This window comes from Carassius gibelio, chromosome B20 (genome assembly GCF_023724105.1).
Source record: "Carassius gibelio isolate Cgi1373 ecotype wild population from Czech Republic chromosome B20, carGib1.2-hapl.c, whole genome shotgun sequence".
NCBI lineage: Eukaryota > Metazoa > Chordata > Actinopteri > Cypriniformes > Cyprinidae > Carassius > Carassius gibelio.
Genome location: NC_068415.1, coordinates 4,750,885 through 4,771,611, shown reverse-complemented (window position 1 = coordinate 4,771,611; position 20,727 = coordinate 4,750,885). Strand labels below are relative to the sequence as shown.

Genomic DNA, 20,727 nt, shown 5'->3' with positions numbered 1-20,727 from the left:
GTCTGCCTTACTGTACAGTACATTATAAAGTTGTCATATCCTGTGGTATGGCAAGTCATACTCCATTTAAAACTTCTACACAGTTTTGCTAATCATTTTATAATCATTATAAATGCAGTTTAATGACCTACACGAAATAATTGCACTTTAAAAATTCATTTATCACACTTCAGGACTATTTAAATGAGCTAGTGAAGGCTAAAAGGCTAAAGAAAAATGGAGAGCAGTTAGAGCAACTAAAGTTTCACATCAATTCAAACTTGAAATACTTACTTACAATCTTTTATTTCGTTATTTCTGCATGTGTTATTTTAATATGAATGGTTCTTTATCTATAGGAGATTTCCTTTAATTTCCATGAATTAAAAAGAACCACAAGGGCATATTAAACAACACAAAGCATGTAATAATGCGAAGCCTCAGCTGCACAAACGAGCAGGAAATCAAGCCGAGTTTGATTTGGATAGTGTTAGAAACAGCAGCACAGAGCGTGTGAGGTCATGCTTTCTGCACCGTTCTCCGCTCTAATGCTCTGTGTTGTTGCTCTCATTATCTGAATCAACTCAGCAATTATAGCAAATATTCCAGAGCTATTTGGCTGTATTATCTATATGAGCTCATTAAACTTAAAATGGAGTTTAGGGGTGGGGTGGGGGGTCATTTCTTTTATTTGTTTTGGAATAGCAATCAACTGCACTTAACAGTTTGCTTGCACACAAACTAAATCAGAAATGAAACTTAAACACTGTTTCATCGCAATAACACAGCCAGCAGCGTGACCCTGGGACAGAAGCCGCCTGATGCGCTCATGCTGGGTGGCAGAACAGAGAGGCCTTACTGAAGACATGCTTCTGAGCAGAAATGATTGCATGGCTCAGCGCATGAAAACGTACCATGAGACAGATGGAGGGCCACAAACAAGGGGTTAGAGATCGAAAGAGGGCAAGAAAGATGGAACTAGACTTTGTAAGCTATATTTTTCATCTAAGATGAACTTAAAACATGGCATATTGACAAATATGTCTCAGTAATGCAATGTTCAACGGTGTGTCCAGACTGGAGATGGGTCATGCAGGCCACAGAATATATACATGCTAGGTCATAAAGTTGCAGTTTTCATTTTATATATTAATATAATATAATTAATTAAAATTAAATCATTCATATATATATATATATATATATATATATATATATATATATATATATATATATATATTTAAATAAATATAATTTCTATAATAAAATATTAGTACAATTATCAATATCAATGAATAAAGCATTTTAATAATAAAATATTTTAATATAAAACATTTTAATATAAAATATAATAAATTTTATATTTCATTTATATTTAATAAACAGATAAATTGCACACAATTCAAGTTTTAATTTATATATTAACATTTAAAATCATTAATACATTTAAAATGATTTAACATTAATACATACATTTAAATTAATATGATATTAATTTATAAATTCCAACTTCAATTATATATTTAACATTAATAAATTAAAAATGTTAACTTTGATTTTATATTTATATATAAAGTAATAATAATTTATAAAAACTTTTTTAATTAAAACCATATGATCTATTTAAATATATAAAATATTAATATATAGTCTTAACAATAACGCAATGAATGTATACATTTTAACATTATTTTTATAATTATATCTTTAAATATCAAATAAAATTACTATATATATACTAAATAACTAAAATATTAATACATACATTTCAAATTAATCTACAGTAAATATAAATATATAAATTCAAACTTTTTACTGTTAGTTGCCATCAGTGACAGCATCTGTTATGCAATGATGATTAACAGAGATAGTGATAATTAACTGCAACCTTCAATGTAATGAAATTACTGTACCTAACATATTGAATACTAGGGCTGAAACGATTCCTCGAGTTACTCGAGTTACTCGATTACAAAAATTCCTCGAGGCAAAAACTCTGCCTCGAAGCCTCGTTAAATTCCTATGACGCGCACTATACGCGCGGCGCAGGGATTTGATTGTGTCACACGGACCGTTTATTCACTCGGACCTTTTGAATTTAGTTGGCGCGATGGCGGAGAATAGATCTATAAATAAACAGTGTTGGGCAAGTTACTTTTAAAAAGTAATTAGTTACAGTTACTAGTTACTTCTTCCAAAAAGTAACTAAATTAGTAACTCAGTTACAAATTTTTAAAGTAACTAGTTACTTAAGAAAGTAACTATTGCGTTACTTTCAAGTAAAATTAAATTTTAAATGCTCAAACGTGACCCCACCTCTACCCCTCTTTAAAGGAACTTAAAATACATGTGCATGTTCAATTATTTATGATAAATCTGAATATTATAATGAAATGGACACTTAATACAATACATTATTAACAGAAACATGAAACATTGTACACACATCTAAAAAAAAAAGTTGCTGTGGGACAAAGTGAGACTAGCCTCCAATCAAATGGCATGTATGTAGATATTATGTTTATATAGTGGATCAATGCAAATAACACGATAGATTTTTGGGAACTTTTGATATTTCCTTTTATTGTTTCTTTAATTTCTTGAAGGAAAAAGTAATGTATATACTTCTATTTAGAGAAGGCTACTTTTGGATTATTTGGGCTCGTCGCCATACCTGTCTCTGGTTGACTGACTGGCTTGTGTTGTTCGTTGTGTGTCCTGTCCTGTCCGATGATGGGTCGTTCGCGAATGAGCGTTAGTGATGATGGATCGACTCGTTCGCGAATGAGCTTTTGAGGAGTCGTTCGCGATTCGCGAATGAGCCGACTCTAAGAGCCGGCTTTTTTAGTTGAACTTCGGGAGCTGGCTCGCATATCTGAAGAGCCAACTAAATTTTTTTCAAATTTAGCCTATAGAAATTAAATAATTATGTAATAAAAATTGAAATATTATAGTCAAAGTCATTTAAAGAGCCGTTTGTGAGCCGAAGAGCCGGCTCTTTTCAGTGAGCTGAGTCAAAAGAGCCGAATTCCCATCACTACTATGCGTGCTTTCGAACACCCGCCCAACTCTACCTCTGATTGGCTTACAATGAAATTTTACTCTACCGCAGCCAATCGTCAGCATTTATGCGCTTGTCTCGTGCTCTGCCCACTAACCAAGGAAGAACAGTAAAAAAAAGTATTTGCCTCTCGCTCAGAGATCTAGTTGGTCTGATGAAAAAAAAAAAAAAAACAGCTTCATCATCAGTTATAGTAACGCGCCGCATTTTTTGGCAGTAACGGTAACGGCGTTATTAAGATGAGAAGAGTAATCAATTAGATTACTCGTTACTGGAAAAAGTAATGCCGTTAGTAACGCCGTTATTTATAACGCCGTTATTCCCATCACTGTAAATAAACGGCAGAAATTGTCTAAAGTGTGGGATCATTACACACGTAATAAAGAAGAGAACAAGGTGCAGTGTCTCTACTGCAAAATAGAGCTGGCATACCACAACAGCACATCTTCCATGATACAGCATCTGAACAAAAGACATCCACTCTATGCTGTTTTACCAAGCATCGCTGAAACAAGGTAAATTAACGTAGTCTAAGCCTATTGATATTCGCTGATTTTAATCCCATACTGCATTTGTAGCGATGTCGTGATGCAGTTAGACTAGATATGATGTCTAACTTTGATGACGTTTTATAGTAAACCTAACTATCACGTTCAATTGCAAGAGAGTATAGCCTAAAAAAGAACCCCTTCACACACACACACACACACACACACACGTACATTTTGATGTTTGTTTTGAGATTACAGCTTATTATTTATAATTGTTTATAATTGTTTTATTTACATAATTTTTTTTTATACATTTTATACATTGTGTACCTGTTTGGCTTGATATTTTATATTCATTTTTTGTTCTCAGGTTAACTAAACTAAATTTGCAGAAGGTGCAATCCTTTTTTTGTAATGTTGTGTATTAAGAAGACAAAAAACTAAGTTTATATTCATATTAGTTTTACAATACATGTTATACATGTTACAGTAAGTTCACTTAACTGTACATTGTTCTATAATTGTTGGCAATGCCAACTTGGCACTTAACTTTTGGAGCCAAACTTTTGGACTTGGAAATAAATACCTCTGTTGAGAAATAAAAGCCAAATGCTTGTTCATTTTACAGCCACATCATTTTTGTTATGCATTATTTGTTTTGGTTGTTTAAAAACACACACAAATCGTTTTATCCGATTACTCGATTAATCGATCGATTAAGTGCTAGATTAATCGATTACAAAAAGAATCGATAGCTGCAGCCCTATTGAATACTTTAAAAGTGCTATCGCTGATGGACATTCCTCATGCACAGTTCAAATATTCAACTAATCAGTAATTCAGTTGGTTGCTGATCATTATTACAGTCGATTATCATTTATGTGATGTGATGTAGCACCTTATTGTCAGACAAGTCTGACATTTTTCTTGCATCCCAGTATCTGTGTTTACAACAATCAGCATCCTTTAAGCAAAAACACGCACTTGATCCACACAAGAACAAGACACATTAGACCTTACCCTCCTACTACACTTATACAACTACACAATGTTCACAAAACCATTTATTCAACTCGAGGACAGCCTGATGCACAAAAGAATGATTCAGCCTAACTTTGTTAAATCTTGGTACCTCTGGTTCGATGGTAATAGTTCAAACTCATTATGCAGGACATGGTTAGAATCAGAAACTATATTATTAGCAAGTCTTAACAAATACTTCTAATAAGCTGAATCATATACCTTCTCAAGGGGCTGAGCTATAATCTCAGTGTAAGTTTAGCACCGTCACACTGTAAATGACTTCATGATGGGGGAAGAGGTTTCATTCGTCTATGCTGATCAAATCCTAGGATTCACTCGTGTACAGTACACACGCTACAACAAAACCTACCCACAAACAACGGGATACAAACTCAAATCAAATATTCAAGCTGTTGAGGTTGTTGAAACTATATGCTTGCAATAGTAAGTGTTTATCCCTGTGGCGCTACTGAGCGCTGAGGTACAGCATGCATTCGCTCAGCTAAACTCACAATAATGAGAATATAATGGTGAGCAAGTGAGTTATGATATCGATTTCACATGCAACACATACAGACTGAAGCACTGGGTGAAGGATGCTTAACATCTAAACTCAGCATACATGCATGCATGCACGTCCGGCACGCTTCAGGGCTTTATACATAAACTAATCCATATAGCATGATCAACGCAGCTCATTTCTGGAAGGGAAGGAAACCTTCATCTGAAGTTTTGGGTTATTAAAAGTGCAGTAGGTAACTTTTGTAAAAATAAATTTTTTTACATATTTATTAAACCTGTCATTATGTCCTGACAGTAGAATATGAGACAGATAATCTGTGAAAAAATCAAGCTCCTCTGGCTCCTCCCAGTGTCCTAGTGCCATTTGCAGAAAGTCATCCGCTCCTGGTAAAAAACAACCAATCAGAGCTGCGGTCCGTAACTTTGTTTGTGTTCAAAATGTAGAAAAATGTATATAATAAGCGAGTACACCATGAATCCATTTTCCAAACCGTGTTTTTAGCTTGTCCTGAATCACTAGTGTGCACCTATAATAAGTGTTTATATTCAGACTATTTTAGATTGCTTCGGGGGTACCGCGGCGGAGTAACCCAGTACCTTTGTGATTCTTCATAGACATAAACAGAGAGAAGTAGTTCCGGCTACGATGTTCTTCCGCAAGGCGCAAGCAGTTCTGTTTATTAACCGCTAGAGCGTCAAAAGTTACCAACTGCAGCTTTAAGTGTAAAGGTGTCACGGGGAAAGTCGCTGCATCATAATATGATGGACATTAAAGAGAAATATCAAATTCTAGGCTGGTTTTGACAGACTTGTGCACTCATAGGGACTCCTGAGCTCCTTTCAGACCAGTAATGATCTGTGGCTGGCTCCTTTAATACCGGCCATAATGTTTTTTTGATTGCCCTGTTTAATCTTGCCCCCTCGTGCCACCCACAATTGGAGAATCAGACGTGTCACAATCTCACTCTAAGAGGTTAAACACATTCACATGAGGAGATATGAGCAAAAAATGAAACTGTTGTGCACATATATTTCCCATACTGCAGTGCTTCACATCTTTGTTTTGCTGTGCTCAACTCATGTCAGAAGGATCATATTCAGGAGCTCAGTGCATGCGTATGGCTCTATGAAATCATAATTACGAGAGGGAAACTTTGCATTTCCTTCAGGCTGGACTTGTTAATTAAGGAATCATTGTGGAAGCAAATTGATATTGATCATAAGCTGTAATTATGAATGTTGACAGAGCAATTGATTTTGTTCACATTCATGTGTAATGATAATCTGGAAAAGCAAGAAAGCTAGAAAAAAATAACTTGTAGCTTTTTTGACCATATATATATATATACAGTATATACACATACACACACACACACATAATTCAGTAATATAAATGCCCATGTAAATATAGAAATAACAATATAAAGAAGGGATCATTAGAAAGTAACTTTTCTCAAACTGAGACTTTCCGAGTGTTAATTAAAGATTCACTGTGGAAGCTAACTGATATTGATCATAAGCTGTAATTATAATGTTGACAGCACAATTGATTTTGAACGCATTTTGTGTACTGCTAATGAGGAAAAGCACGAAAGCTTGCTAGAAAAAAACGAATGATTTATCTGGTTCATAAGGAGGATTGACTCTGTAACAGCACTAGAATGATAAAACATACAGATAAAAAATCAGTTTAACATCTCATGTTAATCCTTTGCTCTTCATTATGGTCATTTAACACTTCAAAGCTTCATGTGTTTAAAAAGAACACATAAAGAAATACTTTTTATCTACCCAAATCACTTATAACGCAAACCACGTTGACTTTTAATTTTTGAGGATGACTTGAATGTGGTGTTTATTATGGATGATATCTGATGTTGGGGAGCGGGAATGGGAATCGTGTGTACCTCCTGATTCACTTGATTTCATTTATAAAGGTAAAATGCAATTAAGAAGCAATTCTCCTTAAATCAAAATAGAAACAAAAAAAACAAACAAACAAAAAAGACAGAGTTGCACAGGTATATTGATCCATTTCAATCTTTACAAAGTATGGAAGCTTGCAACTTGCAACTACTTGCTAGCATCCAGGGTTGTTGTTGTGATTGTAATTATTATTATTATTAAATACATTTAAATATATATCACTTGAAATAAAATAAACATGAATATAAGTACCATAAAATATAAACATTAAAACAGCTAAAACTAAATCAACAAACTAAAAACTAAAACTATAACTAAAAACTCCAACTAAAACAATACAAATCTATAAACAAACAAACAAAAACATAACCAAACAAAAACTAATACAAAAGACAAAAAGACAACATAATTACAAAAACTTTTATAAACACACACACACACACACACACACATATATATATATATATATATAATATCAACAGAATATCACCGAAATATAATACTGCATGGAGTATTTTATAGTAACTAGTATTGTATAGAAAGCTTACAAAAAAGGTGAAAATATATATACATTTTTAATTTAGTTGGCAAACCAACATTTCTCAAAATAACTAAAACTAATTACACAACTAAAACTTCATAATAAAAAACAATAACAATAATTAATATAATTAAATAAATGTTAAAATATATAAATAAATTGTGAAATACATAAAAAAATTATTAAATACATAAATTAATTCATAAATGCAAAAATAATTATATAAATATGTATTTATTTATTCATGTTTTTATTTATTTATTCATTTATTTATATGTTTAATTATGTATTTATTCATTCATTTATTTATTTCCTGCCTCCATATCACTTCCAGGGTCGTGGTTGTGGGCAGCATCGCCTTTCAAACTCCATTTCTTTGGTCTTTCTAATTTAGGCTCTTTTTTCGTGTTTTTCGCATCAGCTATGGCTAAGGATGGTACATTAAAAGATTTGTTGTTGACTCTTGCAAGATGAAGTTATCAATCAAAACATTGACTATGACATAATTTTAATACAAGTAGAAAATATCCGGGAGATGTTTCAACATTTATTTAATAATTTAATTTTGAGTAATTTGGCCCTACATATTTAATAAACAGGTTTATTATTGTTAGCAAACTAAAACCATAAAATAACATTTTCATTACTTGAAATAAAATATATGTATTATATATATATAATGATTCACTGAAATGAAATAATTGTACTTTTTTCAGCTATTTGCCTATGCAACATTTCCCATTCATTTGTTTTTTTCAACAAACAAACTAAAAATGAGCTAAAATTAAAATGAAAACTCAAAATCTAATTTAAAATATATACAACAAAGTACCAACACTAAAATAACGCTGCTAGTTTTCTAAGAATAGCCAATTCTCCTCCAGCTCCGAGTGTAAATGTGCCATATGAATCATCTGAAAATCCATCACAATGCATCTGTGCATTCATTTTCCCCCGAGCTAGTTAACTGCAGGACAAATTACCTTTCCACATGCTCCAGGTTTCCAGCCACCCCGAGTCCTCCGATAGTGTAGAGTTTCCCATCGTACACCAAGCTGTTGTGCCTGCAGCGAGAGACGGTCATCCGGGACACCAGGTTCCAGTTGTCCAGAAGAGACATGTAGCACCACACATCTGCCACTGTCACCCCTGACTCCGTACCACCTGGAAACAAGAGCACGCACCGTCACGCCTTGACATTGCACAATGTCAATGTTGAAAATGTTCTGAAAAATCTGGGAAAAAATTTACAACTGTTTACCGATGCAGCACGGAGAGCAACACTTGTAATACGACCCAGAAAGTACCAAAATAAGCTGGACGGAAACGTGACCTTGATAAAGGATTTGTTGCATTTATCTGGCATGGAGACCAATAGATTTTTTGATATTATGGGTCGGTGGATGCAGATTAATGCAACTGCATTGGTGATCCTTCATCACATCAATGCAACCGCAGTCTGTTCTGTTGATGAATGACCTTCCCTCCAAAATCTGACGTACCTGACAGGTAAATATTGTCCCCGGCGGAGATGACGCTGAAGAATTCCCGGTCGTAGAACGGGAGGCTGGCTAGAGGATACCATTTGCTGTTCTGAGGATTGAAGCAGGTGACGGCCGTCAGAGAGCGCTGGTTCATACCGATCGCCTGCCGTCCTCCCACCAACACGATCACCTCTGCTACACCTGCGGGTTAGACCGAGGATACAAATATATGAGGACTTGATGGCCCCTGTGGTGGTCGTGTCGGTGTGTTGAAATAGAGAGCCTGACAAAGGCTGGGAGTGCAGTTATTCTTCATGGCGGATTGATGGACTGCAGGGACCCCCGAAGAAGATTGCTGCTCCTCCACACCGTTTCACATCGCAGCTATCTTATGTGAGAATCTAAAACCCAGAGAGCCGCACTACAAAAATAAATAAAGGCTCACTGGAAGAAGAGTAATGTTTTCAAGAAATATCTAGACATCATTATAACAGATAAACGATTTACTTGAAATGCAAACATATAAAGTATATAAAGATTAGATATAATTAGTGCTGTCACATGATTTATCGCATCCAAATAAAAGTTTTTTTTTATTAACATAATTGTTGTGTGTGTGCTGTGTATTTATTTTTTTGTATTTTTGTAAATACACACACATGCATGTATATATTTAAGAAAAATATGTTGTTTATATATTAACTAGATTTATATATATTATAAATTATATTCATATAAATAATACACGTAAATATAATGTAATTTTGTAATTTTATATATATATATATATATATACTGTATGTTTGTGTATTCATATATATATATATATATATATATATATATATATATATATAAAACAAAAACTTTTATTTTGTGATTAATCATTTGACATAAAACATAATGAAACATAAAATATAATGAAAAAAAGATGAATATAATTAATTTTACTACCCCATTAGCAATATACTGAGGTTCTTGATGAATTCAACGTTGAAAACAAACACATTTTCTAAAAGACCTGTGTGTATTTCTAAAGCTAACTGCACAGTAGACATTTAAAGTATCCTAAATAATAAGTATTATTCTCATGATGAAAATAATAAAATTGATAGGAAATGTAGCATAAATCAAACAATTAAACATATAACAAATTGTCTTTGTTTTTCTTTGTTTTCTACACATAATATATATATATATATATATATATATATATATATATATATATATATATATATATATATATATATATATATATATATACTGTTTATATATACTGTAAATATATATATATATTATATATATATATATATATATATACACATACATACATACATATACACACAGATACAAAGAATCCTGTAAAAATTTTAATTCCACAAAACTATTAAGCAGCACAGCTGTTTTCAACATTAATAGTAATAAAAAAATTTCTTAAGCATCAAATCAGCATTTTAGAATGATTTCTGAAGGATCATGTGACACTGAAGACTGAAGTAATGAGGTTTTATATACAGCTTTGCATCACCAGAATAAATTGCATATTAAAATGCAGCCGTGGGGATCATTAGAAACTTCCTTCAAAAACTTTCTGACCCCAAACCTTTGAATGACAGTGTATGTAATATAAATGAAATTAATATTAAAATACAGCACCTAATATATTATATAAAAACTGGTTTCCAGGTTACCCAACATCCACATGAAGAGTGTGTCTGTGCATGTGTGTCCAATGAAGAGTGTAAGTGAATTATCAGAGCTTAACTAAACTCATAACCATCTGTTTGGCTGCATGCCCTCAAGAGTCTTACAGCCCTGGGCACATTGGCTTCGACACTATATGAAATGCATCACGGGCACCTGAGCACTCATCCGTGATCCTCTATTCTGCTACTCTCATTTTTGCAAAGTACTCAGATGAAATATGAGTGTTTAGCATTTGTAATAACAAATTCCGTTCTAACACACACACTGCTTTAAAATCCGATTGGATGAGCCAATATATGCACACCTGGGTCCACCATTGCATGCAAGCATTAACATTGTACAGTTATGCTAAAGAGTTATATTACAAGAACTGTTTATTAATGGAGGCAAACATCACTGTGCTACAGGTTTTATACTCAAACTTTGGTGTGTAATTCAGACGGTTTGGTAAATGATGCCACAAATCATGAAGCTCTTGAAATCATGTCCAAAAAGACTCACAGAGTTGCACTGAAAGAAGTTTTTACAATTGACTCCTGAAAAAACTCAGGGAGTGACACCCGCATTTGCAGAGATTCTACGGGATGTGTATGATACCGAACCGAACAACCAGTTGTTAATGACCAGTGCTGGGTAGTAACTGATTACATGTAATCTGGATTACAGATTCCATAAACTAAGGACTTGTAATTAGATTCTATTGCATTTTACTCATAAACAGACTTGTTACTTTCTATTGATTACATATTATGTGAATAATAATAATTGCAATAAATTATGAATAATGTAATAATAATTAATAAATCTTTGACGTTGGGCCCTATTTTAATGATCTAAGTGCATGGTCTAAAGCACACGGTACAGGTGCACTCAGTCTGAATCCACTTATGCTTGGTCTAAATGGGTTGTCCCTATTCTCTTAATGAGTGATGGGTGTTTTTTGTGCGTAACGTGCAATAAACCAATCAGAGTCTCATCTCCCATCCCTTTTAAAAGCCAGTTGTGCTCGCGCCATGGCGGGTTCGCTATTTACATGGCGGAATGTAATTTTGCATTTTTAAAAATGTTTGTGTGCTGCTTTCCCTGTGTGTGTAATAAACATAGTGTATGCGCATTGTAAATATTACAATATATTATTAACCAGCTCTTTTAATAACAAATAAAAAACATTGCACCAGACTTTAGACCAGTTTTGAGTTGGTCTATGGCGCAATCTATTTTCACTTTCTCAAAATAGCAGTGCGCCAACAATGCGCCTGAACACACCTCTTTTTTAGACCAGCACGCCCATGACCGCACAAATGGGCACAAATGCATTTGCTACTTAAACAACGCAGCGCAGGGCATGAAAATGAGAACTGCGTCCGGCTGAAACTAGCAAAAACACTAGCGCCGCGCCTTGCACTGGGTGTATGATAGGCCCCGTAATGTTTAATGCACATCATGTTGTTAATAACAATGAATGGAATATATTTTTCTTTGTCTTTGTATTATATATTCATGAGATTATCTTATTTAAATCAATCTGATAAACAAGTCATGTTAAAAGTCTGATTATATGATAATATATGGATTACGCTACGAACTACAATTTTTGTCATGTAATTTGGAATCAGTAATGGGAGTAAAATTTGTAAGTAATCTACCCAGCACTGTTAAGCATATCAGAGTTGTGTCTATTCTGTTTGTGTGGTGCAAGAAAATTAAAAGGTAAATTTAGATTCTTTAGCGTTGCCAGATCTTACTAGAAAAATAAACCACAAACAAGAACAAGACCTTAATAAACTCAAACACGTTAATGTTAAACTCAAACCATGTAATAACATATAAGTGACTTGCACTTCCATAAACTGGATTGAGACCAAATAACAAGCCTAAAGATGTTTAATAAGTGTTGCTTATAATAAGTGGACATGGCAACCCTTCAAGAGTGTAGCTTTGTCAATGGTGGTTTAGTTCAAACTGCCGAACATAAATGATGTTTGGTTGCTGTAAAATTACTTCAGTAAAGAAATGTGTATTTAAATGCAGTTGTCACTCCTGAAACCTGTATTGTGTATGTGGCCATAAAGACTTGGGAGCTCTGCATTGATTGGCTCAGTAGACAATCACCTAACAAGCACCTTACTGCATTTATCTTCAACAAACGAGGTCGAAATGTTCCTGCAGAAGGAAAAAAAGGATCCCAGCATCATCCGGTGTAATTCTATCCAGGTTTACACTTAGAAAGCCTATTATTGTGTGTGTAAGGGTTCGAGCGCTCAGACTTCCTGCATCATGTCTACACCGGCGCAGGGCTTGTCATCAAATCGCCTTGCAGAGACCGGCTTTGTTTAAGGTGCAGGAAGAAAGTCGGCGAGAGAGCAGAGAAAAGTGAGAGAGTGACGTGAAGACATCCTTGAGCTTCTTTTAACCGCTGGCTCATCTTTCCGAATCAATACTTCCCCAGCGCTCCCCTGACAACAGCCGCCTGCCTGATCCATGGGCTTCTCTCTGCTCCAGCATCCTTCTTTTACAATATTGTCATCTTTTTCTCCTTCTACATTTCTCTCTCTCTTTCTAAATCTTGGCTTTTCTCTCCAGGGCAGGTAAAAACACAACTGGAGTGGAACAGAGAGAAAAATAGCAAAATCTAGAGGAAAAAAAATACAGTGTGAAGTGGATTGTCTTAACTGAGACATGAGGAAGGACCAGACTGCTTCTGGAAATGAAGAGTTCAGCATCCTTTAGGCAAGCATGCAGGTAGAGCAGACAGAACATGTGCAAATGTGCAAAACAAAACAAATAAATACTGTATCCTTTTTATCACAACAGTGTATAACAGTTAAAAGCTCGTTTACATTCATGACTTGCATTTTAAAATAGTGTTAAAAAGGGAACAAATAAGGAACTGCAAGGAATCCTACAGACACAACTAGGAATTTTAAAAGTTAGCAAAGTTAGTAAGTAGCCGAAGTGCACCCTTGCTGAAATTATATGATTTTCTCATGATTTTGCAGTAATGTGTAATATTAGACTTTAAGACAAATACAGATATACCTGTACAACTTGTATATAAAAAAGAATAAACTATATATATATATATATATATATATATATATATATATATATTTATATATATTTATATATATATATATATATATATATATATATATACACACACACACACACACACTATTAATTTTATAATAATTTAATTTAAATGTAGATTTTCATTTTATAGAATTTACACTTACATTTTTAATGGATGAGTTCAACCAGTGAAGGAAAACCTACAAGTGTCCAGCAAACATGTGAAGTCTTTCAATAGTCTTTCCTTTTTTATTATTGTTTTTAAACCAAATGATTGTTTTGATTTATTATTTAGATTTATTATATAATTCTCATACTTACAAGCATGTTGTTTCATAATATTAGTAAATAGTAATAATAAAGAATGTGTCCAGACTGTTGACTGGTAGTGTATACCTGACGATAAATTTCTCTCTGTGAGTACTTATAATGAACTGAAATGTGAAAAAAAAAATGTATGGCAGGTCTATCACTCCAGTCACTGTCACAGTGAGTATATTCATTTCACTGTAAGCCCTAAAGGGCAACCACAGCCATTTCTTATTTCCTGTGAGATTTGAGTCTGTTCGAGCAGCAGGTGACCTTTTTCAGCCTTCAAAAGTGCTGCTGAAGCAACGTTTCATTCCTTAATGAGATGTGCTGATTTTAATCGAGTTACCTCCATTCAAACAGCCTAAAGCAAGCGCTGTCATAGAAAAGTAAACAAAAACAGAAGTAAACAGGAAGTGGACCCGTAGGAGTTCAGCCAGCACCTGTCAATCAAGCTGGATGTGGGCGGGGCAAGTGCTTCCCACATCTACTTTTCCTCTTTGCCAGCTTTCTGTCGACGCATTGAGCTGCGATCCACACCTTTGACAGGTGAGCTTCTCCTCGCTCGCCACGCACAGCCTCCCACAGGACAATCGCACCTGTCTCTTCCACCTCACTTCCCCTTAATGTGTCCTATCTATAGCATTGACTCAGCGGCTGCCATCGGTAAATAAGGGTTTGCCAGACGGGACGTCAGGGCGGCCAGGTAGCTCTCATCCCCCACTGAGCTAAAGAGTGATAATGATAACATCCAGAGTAGGGAACGATGGTAAATAACTGTCTCTTTTTCTCTCCTCCTGAGCTCAATCTCTCTTTCACAGTGGGAGGAAACCCAAACCTGCTCTAAACAGCCTGCACCTTGGCCTAGAACAAGACCCCGGATCCCCCAGCTGGGACAGGGCTTGGTTTCCATCTAATTGCCCTCGTCCTGCTCTTCCCTACCATTAAAAGCTGGATGTGGAAGAGGTCTTTGAGTCCAGAAGAGAGGAAGTTCTCTCTCCTCCGAGACTCTCAGACGGTTGCGGTCGTGGGCAGAGATAAATTGCAGCTTTGAACCCGCTTGTCAGAAAGATGTGGCGGGCAGGTGACGCTGCGGGCACGGGCGTCCCTGAACGTCTGAACTTTGTATGTGTGGGCTTTTACCCCTGTCATTTCGTTGCCCTTCAATCCAGTCCCACCGGAGTGAGTCAAAAACCTCGCAAATGAAAAGAGAGGATAAGTCAGGCCTGAAGAAGTAATTAAGTGCTCTACCTTGGAAATACATTTTCTGGGAATGATGATGTTCATGATGATGTAGTTAGGGATGAAATGAAAATCATTTTGCTCACATAATAGTATTGTGTGGAATAAAATGCCCTTTAAAGATGTCCGTAACCTTGATATCTTTCACTCCTACTCAGCTTTTATTGAATATGGTGCATTTACTGGACAATCCAACTCACTGTTTCAAGCTCAGGTGCTGCAGTAGTTTAGTCTCATGTACCCAGGCACTAATATTGGCATAAGGGACCCTTACTCATGGTGGTACAAATTGATTAATATTATATAAAAAAAAAATCAACTTTTTTTTTTTCAATATAAATTAATGTTGGTAACACTTTAGAATAGGTAACACTTATTAGTTGCTTATTAGCATGCATATTACAAGAAAATTAGCCATGTATTAGGGCTACAATATTTTCCGGACTATAAGTCACACTTTTTTTCATAGTTTGGATGGTCCTGCGAATTAAACTCAGGTGCGACTTATTTATCAAAATTAATATGACATGAACAAAAAGAAATGACCTAAGACAAATGAACCAAGAGAAAACATTACCGTCTCCAGCCGCGAGAGGGCGCTCTATGCTGCTCAGTGCTCCTGTAGTCTAAACTGAAGATATAGAGTGCCCTCTTGCGGCTGTAGATGGTCATGTGTTCTCTTGGTTCTAAATAAATGCGACTTATAGTCCAGTGCGACCTGCCGGCCCGAGACTCGAACTCACAACTTTTGGGTTAGGAGGCTGAATCTCTAACCATTAGGCCACGACTTCCCTTCCCTTCCCTTCCCTTCCGACACCAGTTGCTATGGTTGGACTGGTAAGTCAAGCTTTATAGGGATAGGGAAAACAAATGAAATCAATACAGGTTTAAAATGACATGAAGGAAAATAAATGTGGGTGAACTATTCCATTCAGGCAGAGCTCTGTGAATAGTCAATTGCAGCATATTCTAGCCAGTAACCAGCCACTTGGAGAGTAATGTGGTCATATGATCTTCATACAATATAAAGTATAAAGGAAATATAAACCAACCATGGTTTGCTTCTTCCATGTGAAATTTTCAGGAGTAAAGGGGTGAATCTGGGTAAGGGTATATCTGAAATAGATTATAACACTGAGAACGAGCATAATCTACAGGTGTGCTCAAGGCTACTAAAGTAAGTGCCACACTAACCACTTGCAAAGATTTGATGCCACAAGCCTTGCCAACCTGGTAAATAAATAAATGCAAAGCACCTGGACATTACTTAACATATTACTATAAACATGACTTTAATTCTCAGTGAACTCATATAACCCTCTTGCGTGAAGCCAGCCAATCCAGCCAGAGTGCCGTTTTGAGGAACGCTTTCTTTCTCATGCATATAAATCTAGTATTTTAACCAGTCATTTAAAGGGGTCATTAAATGTCAATTTTCTACAAGTTGATTATATAACATATTATTCCACAATATGATTCTTTAGGGTCTCAATGAAAAGTCTGTAACAGTTAATAGTTCGGTTAAAATTTCTCAATGGTAGCGTAAAACAACACCCTTTTTACCATCAAAAAAAGCTCTGTTTACAGCAAGCCATTTTGTAGCATGTTGCCTTAAATGAAAATTAGCTCTGCTAACCCCACCTTTCACTTGAGCCACTCACTCTGAAAGACTGTAAACATTAGCTGCATTCATCGTGAAACTTGCTAACTAACACATTATTAGGAGAGGGGATTTGCAATAGTGGTTGACCAATATATCGCCAAGGCAGATATATCGGCCGATATTTGGTATTTTTTAAATATCGGCATTGGCTGATAAATCTTTCTGCTGAGAAAGGCAGCGCCTGAGCGCACAGTGCTCACATTCTCCCTCTTGTTCGCTGTCGTTGTTAACAGTTCTGTCTAATATGGATAGAAGTCCCAATATTTTCCCAATGCACACAAACTTCCTAGAATACTGAGTGCCCTGTAGATTAGTGTTTTCTTCCTTTTTAATCATATTTTTATTAAATATTTATTTATATGTGAAAAATACTTTGTCAAAGTTTGTATGTTTATTTTACTCATTTATCGACCCCCTGCTTTCCAAGATATCGGCATCGGCTGTCAAAAAACAATATCGATTAACCACTAATTTCTACTTTAACCCTAACCTAACCACTAATTTTCTTACCCTACAATCACTACTTCTGTTTGTGAAGCTGGAGCACGAATGATTTGCGCGAACATTAACGTATTTAGGCAGATCGGGGGGTGCATTCCCTTCAGAAACAAATGTAATCCACTGCTCAGATGTCGGGAGTAAATGACGACTGATACGTTCATTATTACATCAAACAACAAAACACCTCAATCGCTTAATCTGAGATATGCTTGTCTACATCTGCTCCGACAGTGAAACAATGGTGGACTGATGACAGCTCACTCAGTCTGTGATGAAACACTATAGAGTCAATCAACTTTTTTTGGATCGGCCTTAGTCTGTGTGATGTCATCTGAGATCGGCTTGATTTGAGAAAGGCGAAACTATTTAATGAGATTAATTTTTTTTTATATATTATAGGGTGGTTGTGTACACACACTGCCAAAACACATTTATGTTTAAAGAACTTTTAAAATGCATGTCGCATCTGATGACCCCTTTAAGGATTTAGAAAGACCAAATTAAATAGTTTAAAAATCAATTATTGAAAACAGACTCATTTTTAAGTACCAAGGGAAAGATGTGCCCCTTCAACAGCAACTTTCACAGATTTAATTGCAGTAAAACTGTAAATGTTTTCCCTCTTTTATCGGTGTTACAGGAACATTCACACCAGAGCAGAATAATCGGCTCTCTTTCAAATCAAGACTGTGAATTTGTTTAAAATTGGCCAAATTTAAGTCAAAGACATGTTGGAATTTTAATTAGAATGACAGGAAAAATTATTCACTGAATTGACCGTCTTCTAATTTCTGTGAAATATTGAGTGCCAGAATAACTTACGTTAATAAGAAGAAAAAAAGAAAAAGGAAGGAATAAAATTTGCCACCGCTCCCTCAGCCTTTGTTAGAAAAACTAATGCAGCAGCATCTGTAAAGCCTATAAACCTTCAAACCTGAAGCCAGCATTCAACAAATGACTTTGCTTCAAATATTCAGTGATAAAAAATTTAAATGTATTATATAGTATAATTATAAGACAATAATTAAAAATTATAAAAATAATTTTGAATTTCAATTCTGCACTGTTTACTACCTCAATTCAAATTCAGCAACTGAATTCAAATTCAAAAGGCATCTGCAGTTTAATTCTGAATGGTGCATAACTCAGACTGACATACAGTGTGAACACCAAAATGCTGTTTAAGCTCAAACAAGAACTTTTCCTCCAACATTACAACCTCTTAAACTGCCAGAGCTGATTTTCCACAATGGGTCCTGTTCACAAATGAGCTCTAAATGGAAAAATGCTGTTAAATTTACGGTCCGCAGGTGTGCTGTCCGAACTCGACACTAAGAGCAGCTCAAACTCCAGGAACAATATCTGCACATAAACTCAGAGTCCACTGCACTGTGAGCTGTCATTTACAAGAGACCCAAGCAGCAATCAAACGGCACGCCGCTGCCCTTTGCAACAAGAGAAATAGCTCCCGGACAGGATTCTGAGTGAGTTTTGTGCTCGGGAGAGAGAATTCCTCCCTGTAGAGCACTGCCGCATACATTATCTATCCGTCTCTTAACAGCAGTGTCTTATTTAATAGTTTATCAACCAAAAATGTTCGTCATACTTGAATATGGCCGCATTAAGTGTGACAAAGATTTCCTGACAGGGAAATTTAAAACACTGCAGGCCCACTGAGCCAAATACAGCCACAAAATCATCCACTTCAAAATGTAAATTTAATCCAGCTACTGTAGACGACGGGAAAGCAATCAACAGCTGAAATGTACCGAGCGAAATGTTATGATTAGGGCTGACACATTTATCATTTCCATTCTCTAGGACGGATTAAGCCAACAAAAGACATATGAACAGGAAATTCAATTATGATGGTGGTTTGTAAAATGAACGAACCCCCAATTTTGATGCAACAGTCACGGAGGGGTCAGGAATGATGATTAATTGCAGTAAAACTGCAAACGTTTTCTGCCTTTTATTTGTGCTACAGTAACATTCACACCAGAACTGTGCAAAATTCAACCTGGTCTCATAAAAATAAGTACCATTTTTTGTGTAACACGGTTTTTCCATATCTTACTGCACGTTTCGCCACAGTTTCAAAGAGAAATGTCCACTGAGTGGTGCTTAAACACTGGTTCAATTCGTAAACCCTAGCACCTTTTTATTACATTGAAATGGGTACGTATTGATGTGTTTTTATTATGTTGCTTCTGGTACATATTGCGGACATTCAGAAATTCAAATATCCAGGGATGTTCACTAAAAGTTAATGCTCTATCGTGTTGGAAATATGCCCTACATCAAACCCAACCCTAAACCAGATAGTGTTAACAAATGCAAAACTGATATAAAAACGCATTTGTTGATGCAACCATCCCATTTGAATTTCTTTGCTTTGATTACAAGGGATTCAAAGTGGAGCTCCTTGCCACTCAAGTACGTCTCCGTACTCCGTTAGCTACCGAACAAACCTAACACTTATGAAAAGCCTCAGATATGAAGATGGATGTGTGCTAACATTCAAACTTTTCTACCAACATTACAACTTCTTAAACAGCTGGACCTGATTCTCCACAAACGGTTCTGTTCGCAAATCAGCTCTAAATGGAAAAATGCTGTTAAATTTAAGGTCCATCTATAGGTGGCATATCAAACCATTTATTCAGCCAAATGAACAAGCCATACATTTTGATGCAATAGTCAGAGAGAGGTCAGGACTGACAACGGCTGTAATTCCCTCGCGATCGTGCACAGTTCTTCAAATCGGCTTCAGTAACATCCACAGGCATCTACAGAGACGTTGCGCTCTATCAGAGAAAGAGACTAATTAAAGCGACTGGACCCTGCGCTGAAGGTGAGACGCAGAAAGCAATGAGGTTTGCCCTCCAGTCATGGCACGACTAAATCAATTAAACAAACGCAGACGTACTGCAAAACGCCGCCCTTCCGTCCTCACCTTCAAGCTGCTGCTTTAGCGATAAAAGCAGTTTGAGAAATGAATCCGTAAAAGCGGTTTGTGGTCTGTAAAGGACTGGGTTGAGTGACACATCAGCACAATCCAATACCTTTGACTCCTTCTGCCACACGCCAGCAGCTGATTGAATGTTGCACTTTGAAGAGGTGACCTCAATAAAGTGTGTCAAAGCTTTGTGAATGGCCGCCAAAAGGAAGGACGGATTCTGAAACGGGAGCTAATTAGTTGACAGCAA

General features: G+C 35.7%; 1 protein-coding gene across 4 annotated transcripts in view; it reads right to left on the bottom strand.

The window, feature by feature from the left end:
- The window catches only part of LOC127984465 (kelch-like protein 29), a 234,322-nt gene that overhangs the window by 17,928 nt on the left and 195,667 nt on the right, over positions 1–20,727 (bottom strand). For all 4 annotated transcript variants that reach the window (XM_052587112.1, XM_052587113.1, XM_052587115.1 and 1 more), the window contains 2 exons: positions 9,046–9,228; positions 8,527–8,707 (listed from right to left, as the gene is read on the bottom strand). In XM_052587112.1, the coding sequence (XP_052443072.1) occupies positions 8,527–8,707; positions 9,046–9,228 (364 nt within the window). The remainder of the gene's footprint in view (positions 1–8,526; positions 8,708–9,045; positions 9,229–20,727) is intronic.